The sequence below is a fragment of the Pyrus communis genome, chromosome 13 (genome assembly GCF_041283825.1).
Source record: "Pyrus communis isolate YQ-2024b chromosome 13, ASM4128382v1, whole genome shotgun sequence".
NCBI lineage: Eukaryota > Viridiplantae > Streptophyta > Magnoliopsida > Rosales > Rosaceae > Pyrus > Pyrus communis.
The window spans coordinates 23,696,643-23,720,010 of NC_142577.1; the positions used below are offsets into that span (position 1 = coordinate 23,696,643).

At 33.3% G+C, this 23,368-nt stretch overlaps 1 protein-coding gene across 2 annotated transcripts; it reads right to left on the reverse strand.

Moving 5' to 3' along the window:
• Positions 1-1,945: 1,945 nt before the first annotated feature.
• On the reverse strand, positions 1,946-11,344 carry LOC137735915 (uncharacterized). 2 transcript variants are annotated; one of them, XM_068475268.2, is made up of 4 exons: positions 10,026-11,344; positions 9,763-9,813; positions 9,568-9,640; positions 1,946-2,445 (listed from the first exon to the last, which is right to left on the reverse strand). In XM_068475268.2, exons 1-4 carry the CDS (start codon positions 10,952-10,954, stop codon positions 2,257-2,259), a joined length of 1,242 nt encoding a protein of 413 aa, XP_068331369.1. In that variant the 5' UTR covers positions 10,955-11,344; the 3' UTR covers positions 1,946-2,256. The 2 variants fall into 2 exon arrangements, with proteins under 2 accessions (XP_068331369.1, XP_068331368.1); XM_068475267.2 differs by having other exon boundaries at positions 1,946-2,448; positions 10,026-11,225.
• Between the last annotated feature and the right edge of the window lie 12,024 nt (positions 11,345-23,368).

Here is a 23,368-nt window from a genome sequence, read left to right on the forward strand (position 1 = left end):
CAAAATACTATTGTTGGGCCGAGCAGCAGGATGTGCTCGGCCCAAGGTGATGACAAATACTATGGGCCGAATAATAAATCCTGGGCCGGATGGCAGGGTCGGCCAAATCCTATCCTAAGTAGTCCGGATGAATAGAAAAGGTCGAGGAAGTCCTGGTGCGACCAGGATTCTCGACCGGCAAGGAATAGAGTCTCGAAAAGAAGGAAAATTCAGAATCCCAGTGGGAGTAGGTTTGTTCGAGTTAGAGTCGAAATGGAACAAGGACTCCCAATCCAAATCAGAATTGGTTTCAAGGAATGGGGTAATATAAATACAAGAAATCATGCAACAGAAAAACCCTTTCAAATCAGCATACAATTGCCCTGCGCAAAACCTCTCAAACACCTTGAGATTTTCCCTTTTTCTTTTCCTGCCGACACATCTTCAGTTTGGATAAACAGCACTGTGGAAGCACCCGGCGAGCACCTTTAGTTTGGATAAACAGCACTGCTGCCGCAGAATCAGCCGACCGAGAAGCACCTTCAGTTTGGATAAACAGCACTGCGTCGAGGTCGACTGGTTATCTATCTAAGTCTCGGCCGAGAAGGGTTTTCGAACCTTTGTTGGCAGAGGTCACCTTGCTAGCCCTCTCGGCATAGTCAGGTGTTACGAATTGCACTGCTCAGCGTACTGGACGCCGAGTGATTTTATGATTGGATACTCGCAAGTGAGTTTCAGGGTTCGGCATTCCGACGGCCGAACTACGTTTACCATCAAGACATACATCAAGTTTGAGTACCTGTGCCCATATAGTTTGGTCTCGATTCGACGTGCTTATACTCTTACGAATATAATCACAGTGACCGAATCGGGCTCCAACGATTTGTGAACTCCGCAGAATTAGTAGCCTTGTCTTCAGGCTGTAGAACCCAGAGACCGAGAGTGTTCCTTCCTCGGTCGCAATCGCAAGATAGAGAAGTCAGCAACGCGCTCGAAGCGACATCAACAAATTTTACTCCTCGGCCAAGCTCGGCCGACGAGTTGGCACGCCCCGCAATCAACCGAAGGACGTAGTTAGCTTATTAGTTACTCGGCCTGCGCGCCACGTAGGTTTTGTAATTTTTAGAGTCAACACATGTACAAGGTACTCTGAAAATTTTCTCGAGCGTTACCATCACTTGAGTCTGGGAGAAAAATGCACTTTTTTACTTTCATTGTTTCCCCTGGGAATTGATTGTGTGATGAGATTTGGGTTCTATGGGTATTCTTGTTAGAGGTTGACTTTCCCAGAGAGAGAGAGGTAGATCGACGATCTGGGGAGAAGACGGCAGTGCAGGAGGAGATTAAAAGATGAAAATACATTTAATTATATTAAGAGTAATGATATTCATACCATGTTTTTATACCATATTTATATATCATCTTAGATGGCATGTTATGTGGACAATTACATTATTTGAAAAATTTGCCAAACCCAAGGAAATGAAGAAGCAAGACTTCTCGTATACCACAGTCATCATTTAATTAACTAGTTTTTTTTAATTATTAGTTTATTAAATAATGAACTAATTTAAAATTTTGATTAATTCAAATGATATGGCTGTTCACGTCAAATACCACCTAAAGTGGTATGAAAATGTGGTATAAAAACATGGTATGAATAGCATTACTCGGATATTAAATGACATGATATATAAATGTCATCTGCTACATCATGTGGTTTAGGATGTGATTCAAATAAGATGGGTTCTTAACAAAATAATAAATGTTACTTAGTATTACGATCTAGTGTTACTCATCTTCATTTGTAAGTGAGAGGTCTTAGGTTCGATTTTCGCCAAAGAAGAATTCAAATCACATTATTTCTAGCTCATAATGAGACTAAGCCCACCATCTTTCTCTTAATGTAGATAATATCATTTGTTAAGAAATAAAAATAAAATAGTCACTCTGGATCTTGTACTAGTTAACATAAATAATGAGAATAAATATCAATAATCCCGTCGTAGCTTAGAGATACACTTGGATTAATTAAGGTCATTAACCCCAAAACCATATAATAAACACTGCTTTTGGGGTACTTATCTCCATCAATTAGAGAAGTGAGAAGTGAAAGAAAAAACCATTATAAATTAAGGGGGAAAAGAGTAAAAGAATGCCAAAACGAGGAGAGGGCCAAGGGTTTTGCATAATTAAATAAACAATGATACAAGAACATGGGACCCGAACGATCGCTCAAATTATGGGGAAAAACTCTCAATCGAGGAGTAGCTTTAATCAAGCGGTTGTAGTAGTCGTCGTCTTTGTCGTCGTCGTGGTCCTAGCATAGTTCAACACCATGACATGATCAGTGGTTGAGGACTCTGGAAGCAAGGTGAGTGCGTCCCTTAGACTCCAGATGTTGTCTCTTACGTGCTGCAACGTCAAGAAAGGTAGAAGCTCCTGTCCTCTACATGTTATCTCTACCTGCTACCATTCATATCAATCCCAATCATATATATGTATATACACCCACATATATACATGTACACACACTTGCGATATACACGTAAATTTATTATTGAAGAACTAATTACATGAATTAATAATGATAATTAACAGAAACAAACAAGTAAAGAAGAAACAAAACTAATTATTAGTATCGATGGGATTTCACGTGCATGAAAAAGTGAAGTTCGTAGTTGCAATCATATCATACGTGCATAAATATTGTGCATGCAAGGACAACATTATGGTGCAACTCGCTTTTTTTTAATTTTCTTTAGCTAAGTGTAATTGATAGCCATGCAGATTTTAATCGAGCATATAATAAACCCTAGAAATTAGGTGCAATACTTCCCAGCCACACAACACACAAAAGACTCTACATTGTAACTGATTGTATAACATTTTAGATTTGTTTATCGATTTATCTTATCACGTCACACAAACTAAACATACTATGTATATTTCACCCGAAATTATATTTATTTTTTATGTTAAAAAATTATATGAGTTATGTATTAGAAATAAAAAAGACAAAATCACTGAATATTAAGTAGTGTTCAAGTCATGCTTTGTCACTAGCTTACGTCTATTCCATGCTATGCTCCATACAAATCTTTGTAACGTCTGCTTTACCCATAAATCTCTCTCAACTTTTTATCTCTACTCCAACAGATTCTTCGTACCCCACACCCACAGTCCCCGTTGATATATCTTCTATTCCAAAAAATATAAAGGAAAATAGTTATATGTGAAAAACCAAAGTATCACGGGCAGTATGAGGGGTTGCCCGCCATGAAAATCGACTGTATGAGAGGAGCTGCCCGCCATCCTACCATCTTAAACTTCCCGGATTTAATGATTACAGGACCTACTCAGACTTTGCAGGTAAGCCAAAATCATTACGCTTTGGACTTTAATATGATACTAATAAGATGCATCATATAATATAAATGATTAAAAATAAATCCAAAAAATCACGTAATGGATCCAAAAAGCACGGCGACGAACAGGCACTACCTATCTTTTTATATTTTCGAAAGGGCCCAAAGCTTAACTATTCCAACTTTCCAATCCAATTTCATCTTCATGCACGTCTCTTTCACGTTGCTTCTGAAAACCCTAATACGAAAGGTCAATATTCCTTCATGAAGTAGCTTCCACCGTATGTTCGTCTTTGGATAATAAAATAGACGTTTTTTAACTTAATATTATAATCTCTAATACACTGCTTAAATTCTGGCAAAACCAAGTTGTTAAAGTGTCGTTTTTATATTAGCTAACAGGGATTATCCTTGTATTTCTTTAGTGTGCATGCATCGGATTCACAAACTGTAAAGTATTCATTAAACTTCATGGTTCTTATCTGTCTCTCGTGATTTTATTTTTGTTCTTATATGAACAACTTGATTGGAATTGTTCAGTTGCAGATTTACTCATTAACTCTTATACTATTAATATATAAATTAATACTTTGGGTCTATCTATTCAAGTTTGGTTTGGGGATGATGATGATGGGGTGTCTTTTAAATTCCATGCAACTAAGTGCAGCACTTAAGGTTTTGGAGGACCTTTTTTTATCACAAACAGTGCAAATTTAGGAAAAGAATGCAAATTAGAAGGCCCTACAATATTAGCTTTCGAATGGAAAAGATGAAAGATGAGTTCAAAGAAACGAAGGCGTGACGAAAGGAAAACAAGAGAGAGAGAGAGAGAGAGAGAGAGAGAGAGAGAGAGAGAGAGAGAGAACATGCAATGGGTTTCGAGAATGACAGGGTCCACGTGTGATTTTTGAAACCCTACGATAATCCAAGATGATCGAAGATGTTTGGTTTGCAAAAGCCTAAAGTCAATGAAGGAATTACAAAAAAGAAAAGGTTGGAAAAAATCCCACCTCTGATTATTGCACTAGATGATATATATTCATGTCCATAAAAAATAATTTATCATGCTTCTCATGGATTGTGGCTAATCATAACAAAATATATTAGAGATATATATGATGCATGCCTAACCAAAGAACACAAAAGATCATATCTTGATCATCTGAGAATCGTATCATAGGAACCAACCTAAGTTTACGCAAGAATCATTAGAGGTTATATTATTTTTTTTTTTAAAGATTTTTTATACATGAAATTTATTTTTATGTAATAAGTGAAATGGAGTTCATCTTTCACACCCTCCAATTATAAACCTAATCATTGGGTATTTAGTTGCATGCCAGGTGTGAAGGGAACGAGTTGGCTTTTAGGACCGATTTTTCTTTGTGACCCGTATACGGGGTGGTACATCACGTGTCACTATACAAATAGTGGAATATGTGTGCTAAAAAGTTAATAACTTCAAAAATAAAAATTTCCACCACTCCTATTAAAATACGTAGTATACCACTTATATTCCTGTCATAACTAAAAATTTCTCAACTTTTAGGTACTGCATGGAATTTAATTAAATTTCTCCCTAGGAAAAGTATGCAGCAACGGATTCACACCACCCTGGACGGTGGATCCTAATGAACAAAGAAATTGCCAATTCAACGGTGTATTATTGACTTTCATATAACAAAGTGCGAGAACTAATTAACTTATATTAATATATAAAAGCAAAGAGAGAATGTTTAGTGTGTCACACATCCTAAATAATGCTATATTTTATTAATATGGTATAGAATTAATTTGGAAATATATGGGTGCATGAAAACACTATCTGCCAAATTTGATTGTTGGTTGTTGCACACAGATTAGCTGTTTTGTGAGGATTGATTATTATTATTATTATTATAAGATAGTGTCTCCATCTTATCTCCTAACTTGGGGGCATGGTGTACAAAGAAATAATTAAGTAACGTATCAAATCATCGTAAAATATTGACCAGTAAGATACATACACGTGTTGTTGGTTTATCATTCTTTCAACTATTTTATATTTTCGTTTAACTTAAAACTGTTCAACGTGTGGAGTCTATGAATTTTAACCAAAAATTAACGATCCAACTTAAATTGCAAAACTTATTTATAAGAAAATTGGCATGTAGAGTATACAGCTCAAACATATATCCCTATCTATATATTATTACTAAAAAAATTTAATAAGGTACCTAGACATCGATCGTATACGCATATAATATATAGTTTATTTTTTATTTTTTATTTAAAGATGCAGATGATATATAATTTAGGTCAAGAGAAGACAAATTCAACTACACCACTACATGGTTTTCGTTATTAATTTATATTCCTTCAGTTTTGATTTCGTTTTGTATTCTTAATGAAGATATCCTATACACTAAAAACCAATTTAAAATTCATGAACCATGACAAAAACAAAACTCTGTTTTTTTTTTATTTTTTATTTTTATTAAGTTGTCAAATATTTTAAGCCTTTGGATCTAAACTGATATAATCTTAGGGTTAATATGCATTTGGTCCTCACAAGTAAAACGAGGATCTTAGGAGAGCAGAACTGGTGTCATATATATGAAAGTAATATCATTTTTTTTGTCTTGCTGCACACATATTATGAAATGATAGTTGTACATGGTATATAAATGTACCTTTGAAATGTATATAGTATAATCATGGTGGATATGGTGTTGGGTTTTTACCTATGCGCCCCAAGTTCGAAACTCCTCATTCTTCTGAATTAATGGAATAATTTATGCGCCTTGAAATGAACCGAGTTCTTTTATTATATACATTTATTTTAGGAAAAATTATTATTTGGTCCCTAGTTACCAATGTTCATTGACTGGGACCTTATTAGTTTTTAGATTTTGATCGAAGTCCCTAGCATTAATGTAATAATGAATTTACATGTCAGTTACATAATTTTTTGAAATAAAATTAGTAATTAATTTAGGGTTTTAATACTCACACCTTTATTAAACTCCTAATTAATTTTCAATTCAAAAAATTTCCAAAATTTCCAAAATAAAATTAGAACAAGTTTGAACCCCATTAATTTTTATAAAAAGATTACCCGTTCTTAAATATACCAATTTGCTACATGCGAAATGCAAAATGCACCCATTTTTTTTATATATATAATCCATTCAATTTTTTCTAATCCATTTTTAAACTTATATGGATACATTCTTTCTCGTTGATTGGAGAATGTATCCATGTCAAGTTTAATCTAAGAAATTTACTAATGTTATTAGACCTAATATCTATTATTTTTTTGTGTGCTTTTGAAGAATTTACCGATGTTTTGGTACAATAATTTTTTTTGTTAATTTTGATGAGTGTACCCATGTTTATGCATATACAATATACTGTAGAGTGTAATTTATATTTTAATACTTTTAATCGCACAAATTATAGGTTTGATTTAATATCACATTAATTTAAACAATTACAAATTTCATTTTTTTTAGTTTAAAAAATATAGTTACTTGCATAGAAATACATATTCATATTAATGTCAGGGATTTCGATCAAAAACTGAAAATCAACAAGATTCAGTCAAGGAACATTGATAGCCAAGGATCCAAAGTCTCTCTTTATTTTATTTAAAAAACAATAACGGGGAGTGTTATTACGCCTACTACATAATGTATTTCAATAACTTGAACCGCATAATTTTTTTTTAATGAATCTCTAATTTTTAGATCATTCTTATATTATTCATACATTGTCGGTTTAAAACCTAAATTTAAGTACCTAATATACGATCAGTACATGGGTCATAACTTAAAACCATTTTTGCTACGCCCTTCGACATTTTATTTTTCCATTCCAACACTCTTCTATACCTAAAAGCAAACTGGCATCCCTGTATAAGTTTATAATTTTGTTTTTCTTAATTATGACGTATATTACTTACAAACCAATTTTATTCTTCCAGGCAACTTCTTTTTTATTGATGCACTCGATGATCCACACAGCTGTTTTAATTTGAATATACATACTTACTGAAGAACCACAGATAATTTAGCAGAAATTTGTATACAACGACCCATTAAGCCATATATATTCAGAAACACAATTTGCTAAACTAAGGATCGTAATTTTTTATTTATTTATGTACCTTTTCTTTAATAAGAAGAGACGTATGTTTCTTAGATCAATTAGGACAACTAGATATTAATTATAACTTAAAACAATCGCTTATAGCTTAAACTTGCATGCACGGAATTTAAATTTAAATATATCATAAACATATATATCTACATGTATATGCATTATGCCTCGATTTTTTTTTCATGAATTATGCCTCGAGTTTTAAATAATAGATATATAAGCTGGCTTTAGAATCATTTAGGCCTCCGCGTAACATTTAGTATTGAATACAACTGAGGTTTCATTTAATTTTGTCTACAATTATGTCTTACTCATTAAGCTGTTAATCTAAATTTCATCATTAATTTTCTTTTTGGTCAAGATTTTTTTCCTACGATCCATGATCAATGAACTAAATTTAACTTTGCTCATTGCATAAAAAATTCAATAATTTTAAGAAACCTAGCTAGTAGTCAGGCCATGACTTCACTTGTGCAAAGCTTAATTAAGTCTGCTTATATTGGTACGTTCTAACATGAATTGCATACACATATTTTTAAGATACAGAAGGAATTTTAACTTCAGCATAATTATTAGGAAACATATATTGGTACTTCATGATGAAACGTGTGTTAAAAGAGTTGTGTAAAATTATGAGCCGCAATAATGTGCACATCATATACAAATTATCATTTCATGCTGTGCATTGCATTGCATATCATTCACCTATATAATGCTTTCTGCATACTACTACGGTTAAACCTGATTTTTCTATACCTGTTTAATACCAGTCATGGTTTCACTTAACAAAAACATTAATACTTTTTGCATGCGGAAAAAATAGAGGGAGTCGTTAGTAGGGAACAAATAGTGAAGGGCTACTGGCATATATAGGCTCAATTGTTTTGGGGTCTGGATTTAAGGTCAAAGTGTTCAAATACCACATCTTATTTTATGACTTCCAGTAATAGATAATCACAAAAAATTACTGTGATTTTTTATTAAATTTTAGTATATTTAATATTATATAAAAAATAGTTTACACATCAATCCAGGACACCGATACTCATTCCATCTATTTGAAGTGAAAAAACTCCAAGTGAATGTCCATGCTCAATATGTATGTATACGTATATATTACTTATAATATAAGAAAAGAAAGAGAAAAAAAGAGAAAAGAAAATATATTAGTTATAATATGGGGGAAAGCCTGGTTTTGATTTGCAGTGACTTGTTAAACCAGTTCTCAAGCAACAACTGAAAACCATTTCTCATATAGGGTTGAAGCGTAACAACTTCACTGCAGGCTCAATCACTGTCTTATTTAGTGTGTGGATAAGAAAGAGTTGTTTTGAAGTGTGCAAGGAAGGGCTTACATCTATATATTGTTTGCTCATCTTTTTTGTCAATCCATTGTTTCTTTATTACTGTCTTTCTTAATAGTGGTGTTTCTATCTTTGGTATTGATAATATACATTTTTTTCTCTATGTTTTTTGAATATTTGTTGTGCTTTATTCTGCTTTCCATGCAGGAGTATTGCCATTTCGATGAAACGTTACTTTCATTATTTTTAGTTATGAAAGAGAAAACCTCTTTATAGAACCTTTAATTTTGAGGTTTGAGCAAAGCGGTGGTAGGTAAAGTACCTCTTGGCCAGTAAGTATGTTAATTTCCATCACAAATTAAACACTCCGTAACTAACTACACACAAGCAGATGACCCATTTTAGTTTATCCCTTTAATAGAGAAATAGATGATTATGAACAAAAAAAAGGGAAGACCTAAATCTACTTAACTACCTAAATATGGTTCTATTAGCAAAAGAAACAAATAGCACTATAGAACCCCATTTTAGTTCTGCTGTTTCTATCATGTCTCTAACACCATGTGCTTATACCTAGTTACTTGACAAAAACAACAGGTCAGTTTTCTGTATGTTCTTTATTAATGTTTGTCATCATATTTGCTTCTGCATGGTGTTAATTAAGTTCGTAAGCAACTTGAATATTGCAAGGCACTAACAAAAATTAACTATAATTTTCTATAATTTAACACTTTTCGATTCAATTTATATTGAAGTGTGTATGATGATATACATACCTCTGATTCGCTATCCAATCTCAGCTTATTAACCAGATACTTCTTTATCAACCGAACTGTCATTCTTCCATCCCTAAATTTTCCACACACAAGAAATTAATAAAAATCGAACTAAGTAAAAGGAAAATAGCAATTAATTGAAGCTGAGAAAATGAAAAAAGAATTGGTAGGAGATGGAAAGATAGAAGATGTTACTTGATTCTTAAGTAGCTTTTGGGTATCTGGGGCAAGAATGGTTCTTTTGCTCTGCATTGACAAACCGATTAATTGAAAATGTAGTTTCATCATCAATATTTTCCAAATTGATTAACGAAGAAACAAAAAGGGAAGAAAATGAGTTCTAGTACTAGTAAACTTTTTTTTCTAACAAACCTCGACGTCTGCAGGAGGGGGAGTTTTATAAATCCAACAAAGAAAGTTACACCTACTCAGGGGGAGTTTTATGCAATAATACTTACTGATTTTGGGATGCTTGGAGTGTAAACCAAATGCCAGATTGGGGCCTTCTCGGAGGATCAACAACTCTGAAATCTAAGCTCGGTCCGGCGACGTTAAATTCATGAAGAGGATGGTGGAATGGGCGTGCAAAATAGGATGAACCCAGTTGTATAAAAGAGGAAGCAGAAGAAGATGAAGTAGAAGCCGTCATCCCTATATTATTATGAGGGATTGCTGGCCTAAATGCCCAGTTAACGTCCTGGTGAGGAAATAAACCCGACGAGGAGCTACTCATTCCCGGCCCCGGTTGCTGGAAGTATAAAGCCGTAGCGTTACTCGAATTAAACGGAGGCCTGAAAGACGGATTCGAAGGAGGAGCACGGAAAATATTTTCGTGTTGAGGAACATGAAACATTGGAGGCATATGTGGCATGGACCTCACTTGCCGTAATGACGAAAAACCACCTTGATCATGGCCTGGTGGTAATAGATCAAGATCAAGTTCAACCAATCCGGGACCGGAAGGAGTAGTACTACTTCGTGAGCTTCTGAGGGTTGGATGTTCCGTAGTCGCAGGTGGGTGGTTGTTAGAGCCGCCGCCTATAGTCAATTGGAGCCATGTTTTGTTATCTTCCGGAGCATCTTTAGAACTCGAACCCGCTTCGTTTACGCTGTTAGTTCTAGACTCATCCTCGGCCATTGAATCAATTCCCGCTAGCTGATGATGATGATGATGATGATGATGATGATCAGATTCAATAACAATATTATTGCAATAATTGTTATACTCATAACCTTCTACAACTTGACTAGTACTCATAAGACCGAAATTGCTGATCTCCGCCGTGTAATTGGAACCGCAACCACCATAACCGCCGTAGAGATTGTGTTGTTGTTGTTGTTGGTTGGGTATGTCTTGATGATGAGCAGCAGGAGGAACCATGGTCATTTCGGACTGTTGACCGACCCCAAATAATAGAAGTTTGGATTGTTCTTGAGATTGCAGGAATATTGCTTGGTGGTCTCAAAGACTTGAGCCATGGAATATTAGTAATAAAGAAAATGATTCCTGAATCTGGTGTTTATGTGCCATGGGAATGTTTTGAAATACTGATTTTGAGAGAGACACCCATGAACGTCCTGCAGCTGACCATGTGGGTTTGTGTTTGCTGCTGTTTCATCCTAGAAGAGAATAAACCCTGCAAATCTCACTTTCCATTAATTCTATTTCTTTGGAACCTTGTGGACATATGAAACAGTTGCGCAGAGAGAGAGAGAGAGAGAGAGAGAGAGAGAGAGAGAGAGAGAGAGATGGTGGTCAGTCAGGTATATTATATATGTATATATTGTTCTTCTGTATATTCTATATATGCTGAAGGAGCTAGAGGTCAAACTGTTCCTATCTTTTTATTTCGTTTCTTATTTTTTTTACTTTATTAAGAAAATACATATTCACCTGTTTTCTAATAAATTAATAGTGTAGGAAATATCTAGATTCGTGTGCAACATGTATGTACAAATACAGGTAACATACTTCATTCTTATGCTAAGTTTTGCAACATTAACTACTGTATATATTGTTTTGTAGTACAACGATATATTTAGGATAGTGTTATTCACACACTTATTTTCACCTCCTACACACTTTTGTTAATTTTCAACCATTGATCTTCTTCAATTCGACGGCTCAAAATTGAGAGTGGTCTGTGAGAAGTAAAAATGAACATGTGGATAACATTACCCTATATTTATAGTAAGAGACTGTAAAATTGAGATTAAGGTTAATCATACTCTTTGCTGAATACGAAAATTAGTATTGAACTAGTCATCCATAAAAATCAAACCTTATAATCGGAGAGAAGTATCACTAAATTATTGTTTTAAGTGACTTGACTATTGTATATTTAAGTTATTATTTATCATTGATCATGAAAGTTACAATAGTATTTCTACTTTTTATGTCACAAATTGGAGATAACACCCATTGAAGAGATCAAATCTTCTGCACTCAAAATAGGTGTGGTCTCTCTATGGCTCCAATAAGTGTTTGACTTATATTCATTATCTTCCATTTTCTTAATTTTATTGTCATAAGTTTAATGTGTCAGACATTTATTGAAGCCACAGAGATACTACATCCACTTTGGATGCAGAAGATTTGATCTCCCCATTGAACCCATGATAATAATAATAATAATTATATGTAAAGTATAAGTAACTTTATCGATCGGAAAAGTAAAAAGTAACAAGCTAAATTAATGTTTGTGCATCTCTAATTGCAAATGGTGTGTGTGCATCAAAGAATTGCCATATGTTCCAAAGATAAATGACATAACGGCTCTCTCCTTTTGAGATATCTCTAAAAGATCCCTTTCTAGCATACATAGCAATAGTGGATTTATGTGCTAAAGCCATCACTACTGCATATATTAGGCCCCATCTCTTGTATATTTGCTTTTCAATTTGGTACTCTATCATAATCATATATAAGACATATCAATTATGCTTTTGAGAATCATTATTCTGAAAATATCCACGAACTCGATCATCACAATATTCTGATCGATCATCAATATGTCCTGGGGAATGTTAACAAAGCGACACCACCGGCCTTATTCAGTTATTTAGTTGAGCAAAGTTTTGTTTCTCGATCGTCTATATTTCCAATTACTTAAGAGTAATCCCAATAAATGTTATACTAATTCATCATTACTAGCTCTCGAAGACTCAGCTCAGACTCGAGGGACTTTTGATGTATTCGGAACACCATTACTTGGTGTTATAGTTTTAAAGTAATATTAGAGAGACAAAATTTGGAAACTAAATGATGTGTTACTAATAAGCACGTTTATTAATGTTTAAGTAATCAATCAATCATCAACTTCCATATCTTTTAGTTTTCAAAACTTTGTCTTCAAACTTATTCTTTTTAGCATTACCTTATAATTTTATTCAATTATAATACATATATTTACTTTATTCCTATAAATAACACATATCAATCTTATCGTTTACTCGTATTATAAAACTCAAATAAAATAAATATTTTAGATACACATAAAATTTTCTCAAACTCAGCTTGTTGTAGTCAAACATTAGGATGCAGTTTTGGTGGGTACGTACTTTTGAAAGCTTAATTAATTAAGTAAATGGCTGAAATTGAGAAAGGAAGGGGAGTGGCAGGGCATAATGACATTACCTGTCTGTGTCTGAACAAGCCTAATTGAGATATTAATACACAGAGAGCACATCAGACTGAATTTTATATTTAGAGGTAAGAGGTAATTATCTGTAAACAAATAAACATTGGGGACTTGGGCATGCATATATGATGGTGTTTTGCTTCCCCACAACCCAAGAATCGAAACACTACGACGTGGGCTTCAACTGTAGGAACTAGGAAATTTAGGAGAACTGTTTTATTGTTATTGGAACATGGAATGTATACTATAAGTTTTTATATAATTAGTAAAAATTTTAATTTTTAAGTTATTAATATTTTAACATACATATCTTATCATTTGTAACTATCATGTGTACCTGTCATATTGAAAAAAATTTCGAAAATTTAGAATATGTAATCCGTCCAAAACGCATGTGCTCCCCACCCTCTCTCTGGTTCTCCTGTACGGCCAGTGATTTGTCAAATGTAATTCCCTCTCTCTCTCTCTCTCTCCCTCTCTCAACTCATCTAATTAGGTTTAGTTAATTTGTTTTCCAAATTCTATTTGCAGGATGCTCAGTTCTAATTGGGTAAACTTCAAGACACTGACATTTTAATTAGACACATATATGGTGGTGGTTGTTGGCTTGGCTGCCTGATCGTTTCTGAAAAGCTGACCATTTTTCTTTCCAGCCCATTATACATGCTCTCTCTCTCTCTCTCAAAGAAGCACTTTTATATATTTCAGTTGTTTTCGAAACATGGGGGACATTTCAAAGACGCGTCAATCAGCAAATTCTCTGAACCCTTGGAAGGGAAATATATGGCATGGCAAGGAACATGCGATTTAAATTAAAATTGAGCGCCAGCGGCCTACATATATTTTTCATCATTATATATGGATATGGCTCATGGCGCACTACTAGTACTATAGCTGATGAGACTACTCTATACCCATCCAATCCTTGCATATCAATCTTCATGAAGACTGTATTCTACCCAATAATCAAAGACCCCACCAATGAATAAAAGAACAAAGAAAGTTCAAAGGAAGTAATTGTAATTGTGGGCAGAGTAATTTAAGGTGGTTTGATCATCATTTTGTTTTTAATTTTTAGTTTTTATTTTGTCTTGATAGAGACATAGGAATTCGAAGAACGAAGAATGGTAACGAAGAGTGGAGTGAAAAATGAAAGAATGTAGAAAATAAAAACTAGAATGACAAAAAACCTATTAAGAAGTATTCAATGTTTAATTTTTAAACATCCTTTTTTCTCAAAAAATTGACAACAAAACATTAAAACGGAAATATTTGTCAAACAGACCCTTAAGTTCATCCACTTTTGTTCTTCTCTCTTTTCTCCCTTGTATTTCTCTATATTTTAACAAAAAATTAAAACCTAAAAAAATGAAATGTTTATCAAACAAATCTTTAGGCCATCTTTAAGTGATACATGCATAATCAAATCAAATGATACATTTGCCTCAAAACTTTGCTCGATGCCTAGAGCATCTCTAATTAATGCAAGACTTATATTTGAGTCTTAAAAAGGTGGTGCCACCGAGCTTTTTGATTTTTTTACTTCAATGCCAAGATTTGTATTGTTGTGGTTTGATTTTTAAGATTTGAATCTTTCAATGGAGAAGAAAATATTAGAGTCAAAATTTGGATATTGGCATTGTGGATTGTTGGAATCAAAATTCAAATCTTAATAAGGGTTTTACTATGGACTCAAATACGAGTTTTATGTCTTCAATACATCGAAAATGTTTTGCCGCATATGAAACCAAATATAAGATTTAAAGTACTAATCTCCGGTGCATTAAAGAAACTAAGAGTTACACCCTCGTGGCCCATTTTAATTGTTTGATATTTTCCTTCTCTGTTTCTCCAACGGCGATGCAATGTTGTTATAATTTCATAATTTATAATACTTTTGTGCTGTTTATGTTGACAGTATTAATTTCATATTGAAGAAAGAAAAAATGTTGTATATACTTATAAGTAAGTTTGGATATTTCTTATTTTACTAATTGGTTTTAAGATAAAATCTTAACTTTCTTCCTGTTATCAGAGCAAGATGTGTCATGTGTAAAGCCTAACAGATACAAGTGCTCGACGTCACAAGTGCTCGACGTCATCCAATTTGTGTTATTCACGTGCTAGGCTTGAAAATTCACCGCACGTGAGGGGCTTGAAAATTCGACACGTGAGGAAGCGTATGTGTCTAAAATATAAATGCCACATCAGGAAAAAAATAATTTTGCATGAATTTACAAGTATGTTGTAGTTGGACTGTTTCTCATCTTTTCAATTGAATTTACGATAAAACCTCAACTTTTGTCAATTTACTCTTGAGTAATAGTATTCATACTATATTTTTGTACCACATTTTCATACCACCTTAAGTGGCATTTGATGTGAACATCCATATCATTTGAATTAATCATATTTTTAAATTTAATTTATTATTTAATAAACTAATAATTAAGAAAAATTAGTTAATTAAATGATGATTGTGATATACGAGGAGTCTTTCTCCTTCATTTCCTTGGGTTTTGCAAATTTTTCAAATGATTTTGTTGTCCACACCAAATGCTACCTAAGATGGTATAGAAATATAATATAAAAACATAATATTGATAACATTACTTTTTACTCTTAACTCTTGTACAAGTGAAAAAGTTGTTGTCGTGCATGTACATAGGTAGATATAGAGAGAGAGAGAGAGAGAGAGAGAGAGAGAGAGAGAGAGGCAAGTAAGTAGCTAGTGTGATGATGCGCTTTGATTTATGGGGTTATTTAAAAGGAAGGGGAGCAGTGGTGAGATGGCATGCCTGGCCGGTGACAGTGCATGGGCATGGAATGACTTAAGCTTCGAATAAAAGAATGGAAAGCAAAGCAAGGGTGAAACTTGAAAGGCCATTGACAGAGACATTTTTCTACCCAAAATTCATCCGCAAGATATTGCCTAGCTAGCAGTGCACTCAACGGTCCTACGTCACGCCGACTCCTCCTCCTTTTTGATTAATTTGGACGATCGATTATATGACATATGGACAAACATCTTGAGAGTTAAATTTATAAAGAATCTTAAACCGGAATAAAATAAAGCATGCAAAACCATGGCTATGGTCTCTAATTAAGAAAAACCTTCATCGTCACTAAGCTAGCTCGAATATTGTTCAACTTGCTATATATGGAAGTCCTCGCAGAAGACTGCAATTTCAATTCGAACCTTGGTCCCCTACTGTTCTGGTTTATTACTTAATTTGAACATTAAGATCCGTAGAAGCATTTATGCTTAGGAGCAATTTCAATATACGCATTTCTATTACAAGCACACAGAAATTTTAATGTAAGTGCAAGTGCTTGCTGAAAATCAAAGTGTTAGACAAAAAAAAACAAAACAAAACAAAAGATGAGAAAAGGACGAATTAGGAATTGCAAACTTTGAATCTTATTCCATAGAAAAATAAAGAGCACTCCAAAATTATTAAGAATGTTACATAACCCGAAAAGACTACAATTTGCATTATTTATTCCCTACAAAGTTAACAAGAGGTGTATTTACAAAGAACTAATCCTGAAACAAACATGACATCAATCTTAAACTCTAATAAAAAAAAGTAGGAAAGAAACCCTAATCCTTATCCTACAAGACAACCTTAAAACAAAAAAATACCAAAATATCATAATCTTTATATATCCTTCGAATTACTTTTGAAACCCAAAATTAACAATTTTGATGAACTAAAAACAGTTTTAATTATTTTAAAAGTACTTTCAAACAAATTTTAACAATCACAACAAATTTCATCAATTGCTTCAGTATGTGTAGGTGTTGATTTAATCTATAGCAGATCAGTTATCTATTGTTTTTGTAGTTGGTCAACTTATATGAGTTATCCATAATTTTGCCCAACTGGGTTGGACTAAAGATTTTGTTATTATGAGCTCAAATTGTATGTGAAATCAATAATATTGACTAATTATATATACATTTCACATAGACAGTATCCATAATGTACATCAAGCTTTCTTGTAGTACTGAAAGAACCAGGACATTATTGGGCAAAACAGTTGGAAAAATATCTGAAAGACATCGCTTTTGCCTTTCGAAGGGTGGAGAAATATGAAAGAAATTAAGCACGAGGAATACGTAATAATCATGCATGGGATGCTGTGCAATTCTGACTTCGGAGAGAGATGTGATCATTTCATGCATTAGAGTCCATTGGTTTTGATTAAATACCGTACTAAGGGCCTGGGGACCAAATAATGATGGCTTTCTAATGTGCTTGTTCCCATTGCGAGAAGTGGGTTTTGATTTGCGTTCTCAATCCCCTTCCCAATCCCCCACTAATTGTTTGGGAATCGTTGGATGCTCTGGATGTTTCTACTTGAAAAATTGGGAAGAAAAGATAAAAACTTGGGAGGCTTTAATCTCGTCATCATGGCATCATCAATGCCATCATCAGAATGCTCCTAATTCTCCCATGCATGATTGGTTTTCTTTCTGTTCTCTACTTTGTTTTTCTATAAAATAAATACTTTAGGGTTCTTTCTCCTTTTTATTGGTCAATAATTTTACTAGCTAGGGTTCTTGTTTAAACGATATGTTTGGTTGTGTCTGTCTGCATGTGCATGTGGTGTAATGAGTGCTGGATGTCAGCCCATCTGTGCATGCATGTGATTGTGAGGGCAAGGGAATGGATAATTCAAGTTTGATGAAACCGAGAGAGAAAAGAGTGCATGGCGTATTGGGGGTTTGTCAGGTATTTTATAGCACGGCACAAACTGCTTCCTCTGAGTCACCTCCCCTTAGTTTTTGCTTTTGGGTTTGAATGCATTTGATGTGAGATGTCCTCCCTTCCCATCCTATATATGATATCTTCTACTAATTAAATTCAGAGCCCAGTCTAGTTTAGTCAACAGATTCCTCATCTGCCTGCCATAGCCATAGGGGTGTGTGGACCATATTTTACTTCTTTCAAATTTTTTATTATTAATTTCTATCATTTAATTATTTTTAATTTATTTGATTTGATAGTTGTAAATTAAGAGACCGTGTGAAAAGGAAAAATGGGTATGCATATAACACATTCCTAGCCATGTACCTTTTTTTCTTGCAATACATTAATCATATATAATTAAATAATTGATTAAGTCTATGATCTCAACTCTCAAGTCAATTGGGCCAAAGTTATGTCTTTTATTTTTGGGGTGCTGGGGCTTGGCAAGCGCTTCAACTGCATTTATGACGTGCATAATTTTTTTATTTTTTTAAATGGAATTGGAGGAACTAATACGAGAAGGAAGAATTCGTCGTTTATTAATTTGTAAACGGAAATTGAATTAAGAAGAATTTGAAATGAGGAAGAGTCAAAATTAGAATCACGTTGAAATGCATACAAAAATATTTATAAAATCGAAGTAAGATTAATATAAATTCCGTATAAGCTATTTACTAAGGGCTAGTTTGAGATTGTTGTGGTTTCTAGATAAGCTTTTTTTTTTTTTTTTTTTTTTTAACTTTCTATAATGGGGGAGGGGGAAATGTTTGTCGGACACAGAACCTCGAGTGCAAAGACAAATATTTATTAGAGTTCAATTCCACTTTTAAAATCAACATATATGTTTTTAATATGCTATGGAAGGCCATTGTTTCTAAAATAAATAAAATATTTAATTTCTACAAACAGTTTTTATTATTTAACAGGTAAAGATATGGAATTCTGAATTCCTTTCTCCTACATGGAATCAGTAGGATTCTTATTTTGATTCCATATTGTTTGGTGAACAACCTTAATGGGAATAAAATTTGAAATTTATCATCTATCGTAAAATAAATTGACAATACGAAGAGCAACCAAACTTAATTATAAGACTATGCAAGGTCTCTTCTTTCATCAGTAAGATTCATTCTCAACATGCTCTCTCGCACGTGGTGAATTTTCAAGTCTAATATATGGACAACAAAACGGAGTGTCGTGGAGCAAGTGTGACTGTTGAACTTCACACACAAGATAACCTGACTTTGATACCATGAACTGTATATTGGAGCTTACCCAAAAAAGAACTTTGATCATGAGGAGTGAAGACTTTAGTTTGGATTTTCGTACTGTACTATGTCACCCGATATATACGAGCCATCATTCATTGCCTCATACACGTTCATTGATGGAGAAGTACTCCCGACTGGTGATGACCGTACAAATAATCAAGTTAAGAGTTGATTTTTATTGGGGGGGTCAGAAGTTAAGAGTTGATTAATTAGGATGTCAAACGTAAAGTAATTAGGATATCAAACGTAAAGTAAGAACCAACTTGATTGTCCAAAGAATATTGCTCTAAGGTTCTCATGAAACAATTATGCAGCAGTAGATCAAATTTCTGTCCTTCCCTCCGTGTATTGCTTGCTTGGTGGGCAATTCAGTTCTCCAAGTATTGGGCAAACTTTTAATATTAGGTCATAGTGTGACAATAGGTAGAGTGATCTCTCTCTCTCCCCATAAAACTCATCACACAAAGAAGGGAATGAACAATATAGCATATGACATGCTTTATTTCTTTTACAATCTTGTAACAGGGACTGTTCTTAGAGAGAAAAGGAACGTATGGTTTGGGTTTGTCTACTTTGTTGGTGGAAAATAAAAATAGAAAAATGAAATTGTATATGTGTGAGCGATCAAGGAGAGATGCCTTTTGTAGGCTTGTTGGATAGCTTTTGTCTTGGCTTAGGCGCCTCGATGTCTCTCACATAGTGGCATGTGTGGGTGATCGTAGAGAAATGCTAAGAAGATTCATTTAAAAGTGAAATTTTCTATAAATTTTCTGTTACTTCATATTTTTTGCATAACGTAATGTTTGCACGATAATTAACTATAAGGTATCAGAAAATTCATAAAAAATCTCATTTTAAGAAATTTTCCTTGTCATTTCTTCAAATTGAAAAGGGGGCCAACTTTCTATATATTCCTTCGTTTTGGGTTACCACTTTGCATTGCATGTTCCCTTTAAGTGCAAGAAAAGCTTCTCGCGCGCGTCTACAGGACATTAATATCTGTGAATATTTAAAAACCGTTATCTGCCCACCCCATTTTTTGGTAAATGGGGCGCACCCTTTTAATTAATTTGAATAAATATAATCCGTTCCCCACTTTATGGACTAATCTATGCATAATCACTTGTTAATCAAGAAGTTAATCAACTCCAATGAATTTTACTCGGTTTAATAAATTTCTTGATTCACATGTAACTGTTCACCGTGCTTAAACCCTAAATCCTAAAGATAATAATTATGAGCTAAATTTAAAATGATGGGGCAGTACTACGTATATATGGTGTAGTACTGTTTAAATGAAAGGGAAATTTTTAATTGTGATGGGAACACAAGTAGTATACTACGTATTTTAATATAAGTGGTGAGAAATTTTATTTTTTAAGTTATTAACTTTTTAGCATACATATCTCACGATTTTTATAATGACGCGTGATGTATTATCTCATATACTGATCACATTGAAAAATCTCTCGACGGTAATGAATTGCTGGGGCCGCAGGTTGAGTAGCTCAAGAAGCAGATGTCTTGTTTTTTCATACATGAGAGCAGCGAGCACAGCAGGCACGCTTAGCGATTTGATCAAAAGCATGTATGCATGGGAAATTACGAATGAAAACAGAGTACTTAGCAGTAATTAATTATAAACCAAAGATTGACAGATGCAACGCAGTGCGCCAGCTCTTTGCATGTCACCAAACCCTAAATATTCCATTCTTTTCTATTCCTTTTTTCTTCTTCACTGCTTCCCACTCACCATGATTACTACAAACCTCATCATTTTCCAACTCTTTTTCGTAGTCCTTGATTTTTATACATTTTCTTGGCCGGCTGGTTTTCAGAGATAAAGCTTTCTTTACAAACCTACCACTTTCTTCCCTTTTATCATTGTTTTACTTCCGTCTGTGCGATTATTAGTTTTACTACCAAAAGGGTACTTGCAATTACTCTCAAATTGACTTGGAGATCACCTTTTGTGTTTTTTTTTCCTTCCTTTTCCTTTTTTTTTTTTTTGCAACTTTCCAAATGGGTCTGAGTCAGGTTAGCTAGCTTGTTAACCTCTTCTTAAAACATGTTAATTAGTTAGTGGATTATATTACAATTTAGTATGCTTTTCCCTTCAAAATGTACATTTTTATTCAACTAAATCCAAGAAATTTACCCAACTATTAGGTCATCTCCAATTATTTTTTATAAAAATGGACAACTACTTTATCAGAAGAGATGGGTATAAAAGAACAAGATAAGAATGTATGCAAAAAGCTAAATTACATTTGCCATCTTAAGTTTTCACTTCTCTTCTCAATATTGACACTTATCTTGGGGTTGTTTATGAGGAAGAATAATTTGTATGACCGTATAGTTTTTTGTCCATGAGAAAGAAAAAAGTAATTCAACGGATTCCACTTTAAATTTATGATTATCTTTGATATCACTAGTAGTCACAAGAGTTAGATATGGCACACCGACTCCAAAAAATTTGTATTTTCCGGTTGAGAACATATTACTTTGCGACAATGTAAATGTTGTAGTGTGAATTTTAATTATATTGGTTGCTTTAGATTCTAACTTAAAACGTAGGGTTCATGCAATATAACCGTTTGTATGGTAATTAAGGTATAAGTACTATATATATGAATGGACACTCTTGCATGTTATATCTAAAAATTATGAACATTTAAACTTTTTGCCACTTTTGCATGTAATATTAAAAAACTATGAACTCTTAATTGTTTACCACTTTTGCATGCCAATTGATGACCTTGGAAGGCAATCAAACCTTTTTTCGCTTTCCTTTTCTCTCACTCATATTTGATGATGGTACCCTTCATGGCTGCTAGCCAGCTCATCTTTTGCGAAGACAACGTAGCGTATTGAAACAGAATTTCATTAATACATCCGCCAAATACAAACAGTGGACAAAAAAATTACCAAAAACCAAAACAATTTAACAATTCTTGCACATTCCAATTCCACCACCACCAAATATTAATATAGCTCCAATGATGATGATTTACATGCATATATAGCTCCAACTTTATTATATACGGTTAACAACTTGCATGCTAATTACTGGTTTCCTTAAAACATCAAGGCATTTTCTTCGGATGTTTTAACCCTTAAATTTAAAATTTTAAACAAAAAATTAATAGTTAAAAAATTCAAGTATCTCATACTCCGGAATATCATAAAAAATATTTGTATATGTACCTGAACTAAGTCTTGCTTTGTTGCTTTCATGTAACATTAAGAGAGAGGGCCCATATTTTCTCCCTCACCATATCGTTTGATGTTTAGGATTGACTTGGTTTGGACAATTCATTAAATTGAATGTTGAATGTAAATCTGGATATGAACTTGCATATTTTTTTCTAAATGAAAGTAGAAAATGGATAAATTTTGAAGAAAATTTATCCCTCCTAATCTATATAAAAATGGTAGGATTGAGAGAGAGAAGTTTCTTCATGACTTCTCCATCTTCTATCTTCCTAAAGTAAAACTTCAAAATCCAAACCTGAAAATTTCAAATCCGAATATTTTTCAAAAAACTGGAATGATTTTCCGATAATTCCATATTTATGATCCATATTTTTCCAAGGTGTTTCGAATTTTTTTTTTTTCCAAAAGTTCTGTTTCTTGTAGTTATTTACTCAAAATATGCATTTTGTAATCAAAATTTATATTTTATTGTTCGTTTTAGATACCCTTTGTTCATTGATATTAAACATACAATAATACATTAGAAAGGATAAGGATACTAGTATACCAAAAAATTATTTCAATTTTTACATAAGCATATATCATATATTAAGAAAGAACAATAACTTGCAGACTTTTTAGCAAAAATTGTCCCTTAGATTAGTATATATCATATATATTAATATTTCAATACTTGGAATATAAAGTACAATGCTATTGAATAAAATCTCTCCTTTTCAATTGGTAGAAGTTATATATATATATATATATATATATATATATATATGTGTGTGTGTGTGTGTGTGATTCCTTGCAATTTTGTTAGGATTCTTTTTATTGTTTTTGGGTGGTATGTATCGATATTTCAGATGGAAAAGAAAGTAAGTTGGAAATCAATGGCCAGTGGTTGGTAACTCGTAAGGAGTACATATGTGAA

Bases quoted from the DNA above. Each gene is read 5' to 3' on its own strand.
- LOC137735915 (XM_068475267.2), bottom strand. From the start codon at position 10,954: ATGACCATGGTTCCTCCTGCTGCTCATCATCAAGACATACCCAACCAA. The intron at 9,814-10,025 runs GTAAGTATTATT...TTGTCAATGCAG, and splicing joins CTCCAAGCATCCCAAAATCA to AGCAAAAGAACCATTCTTGC. The intron at 2,449-9,567 runs GTATGTATATCA...TATGAATGGTAG, and splicing joins GATTGGATAGCGAATCAGAG to CAGGTAGAGATAACATGTAG.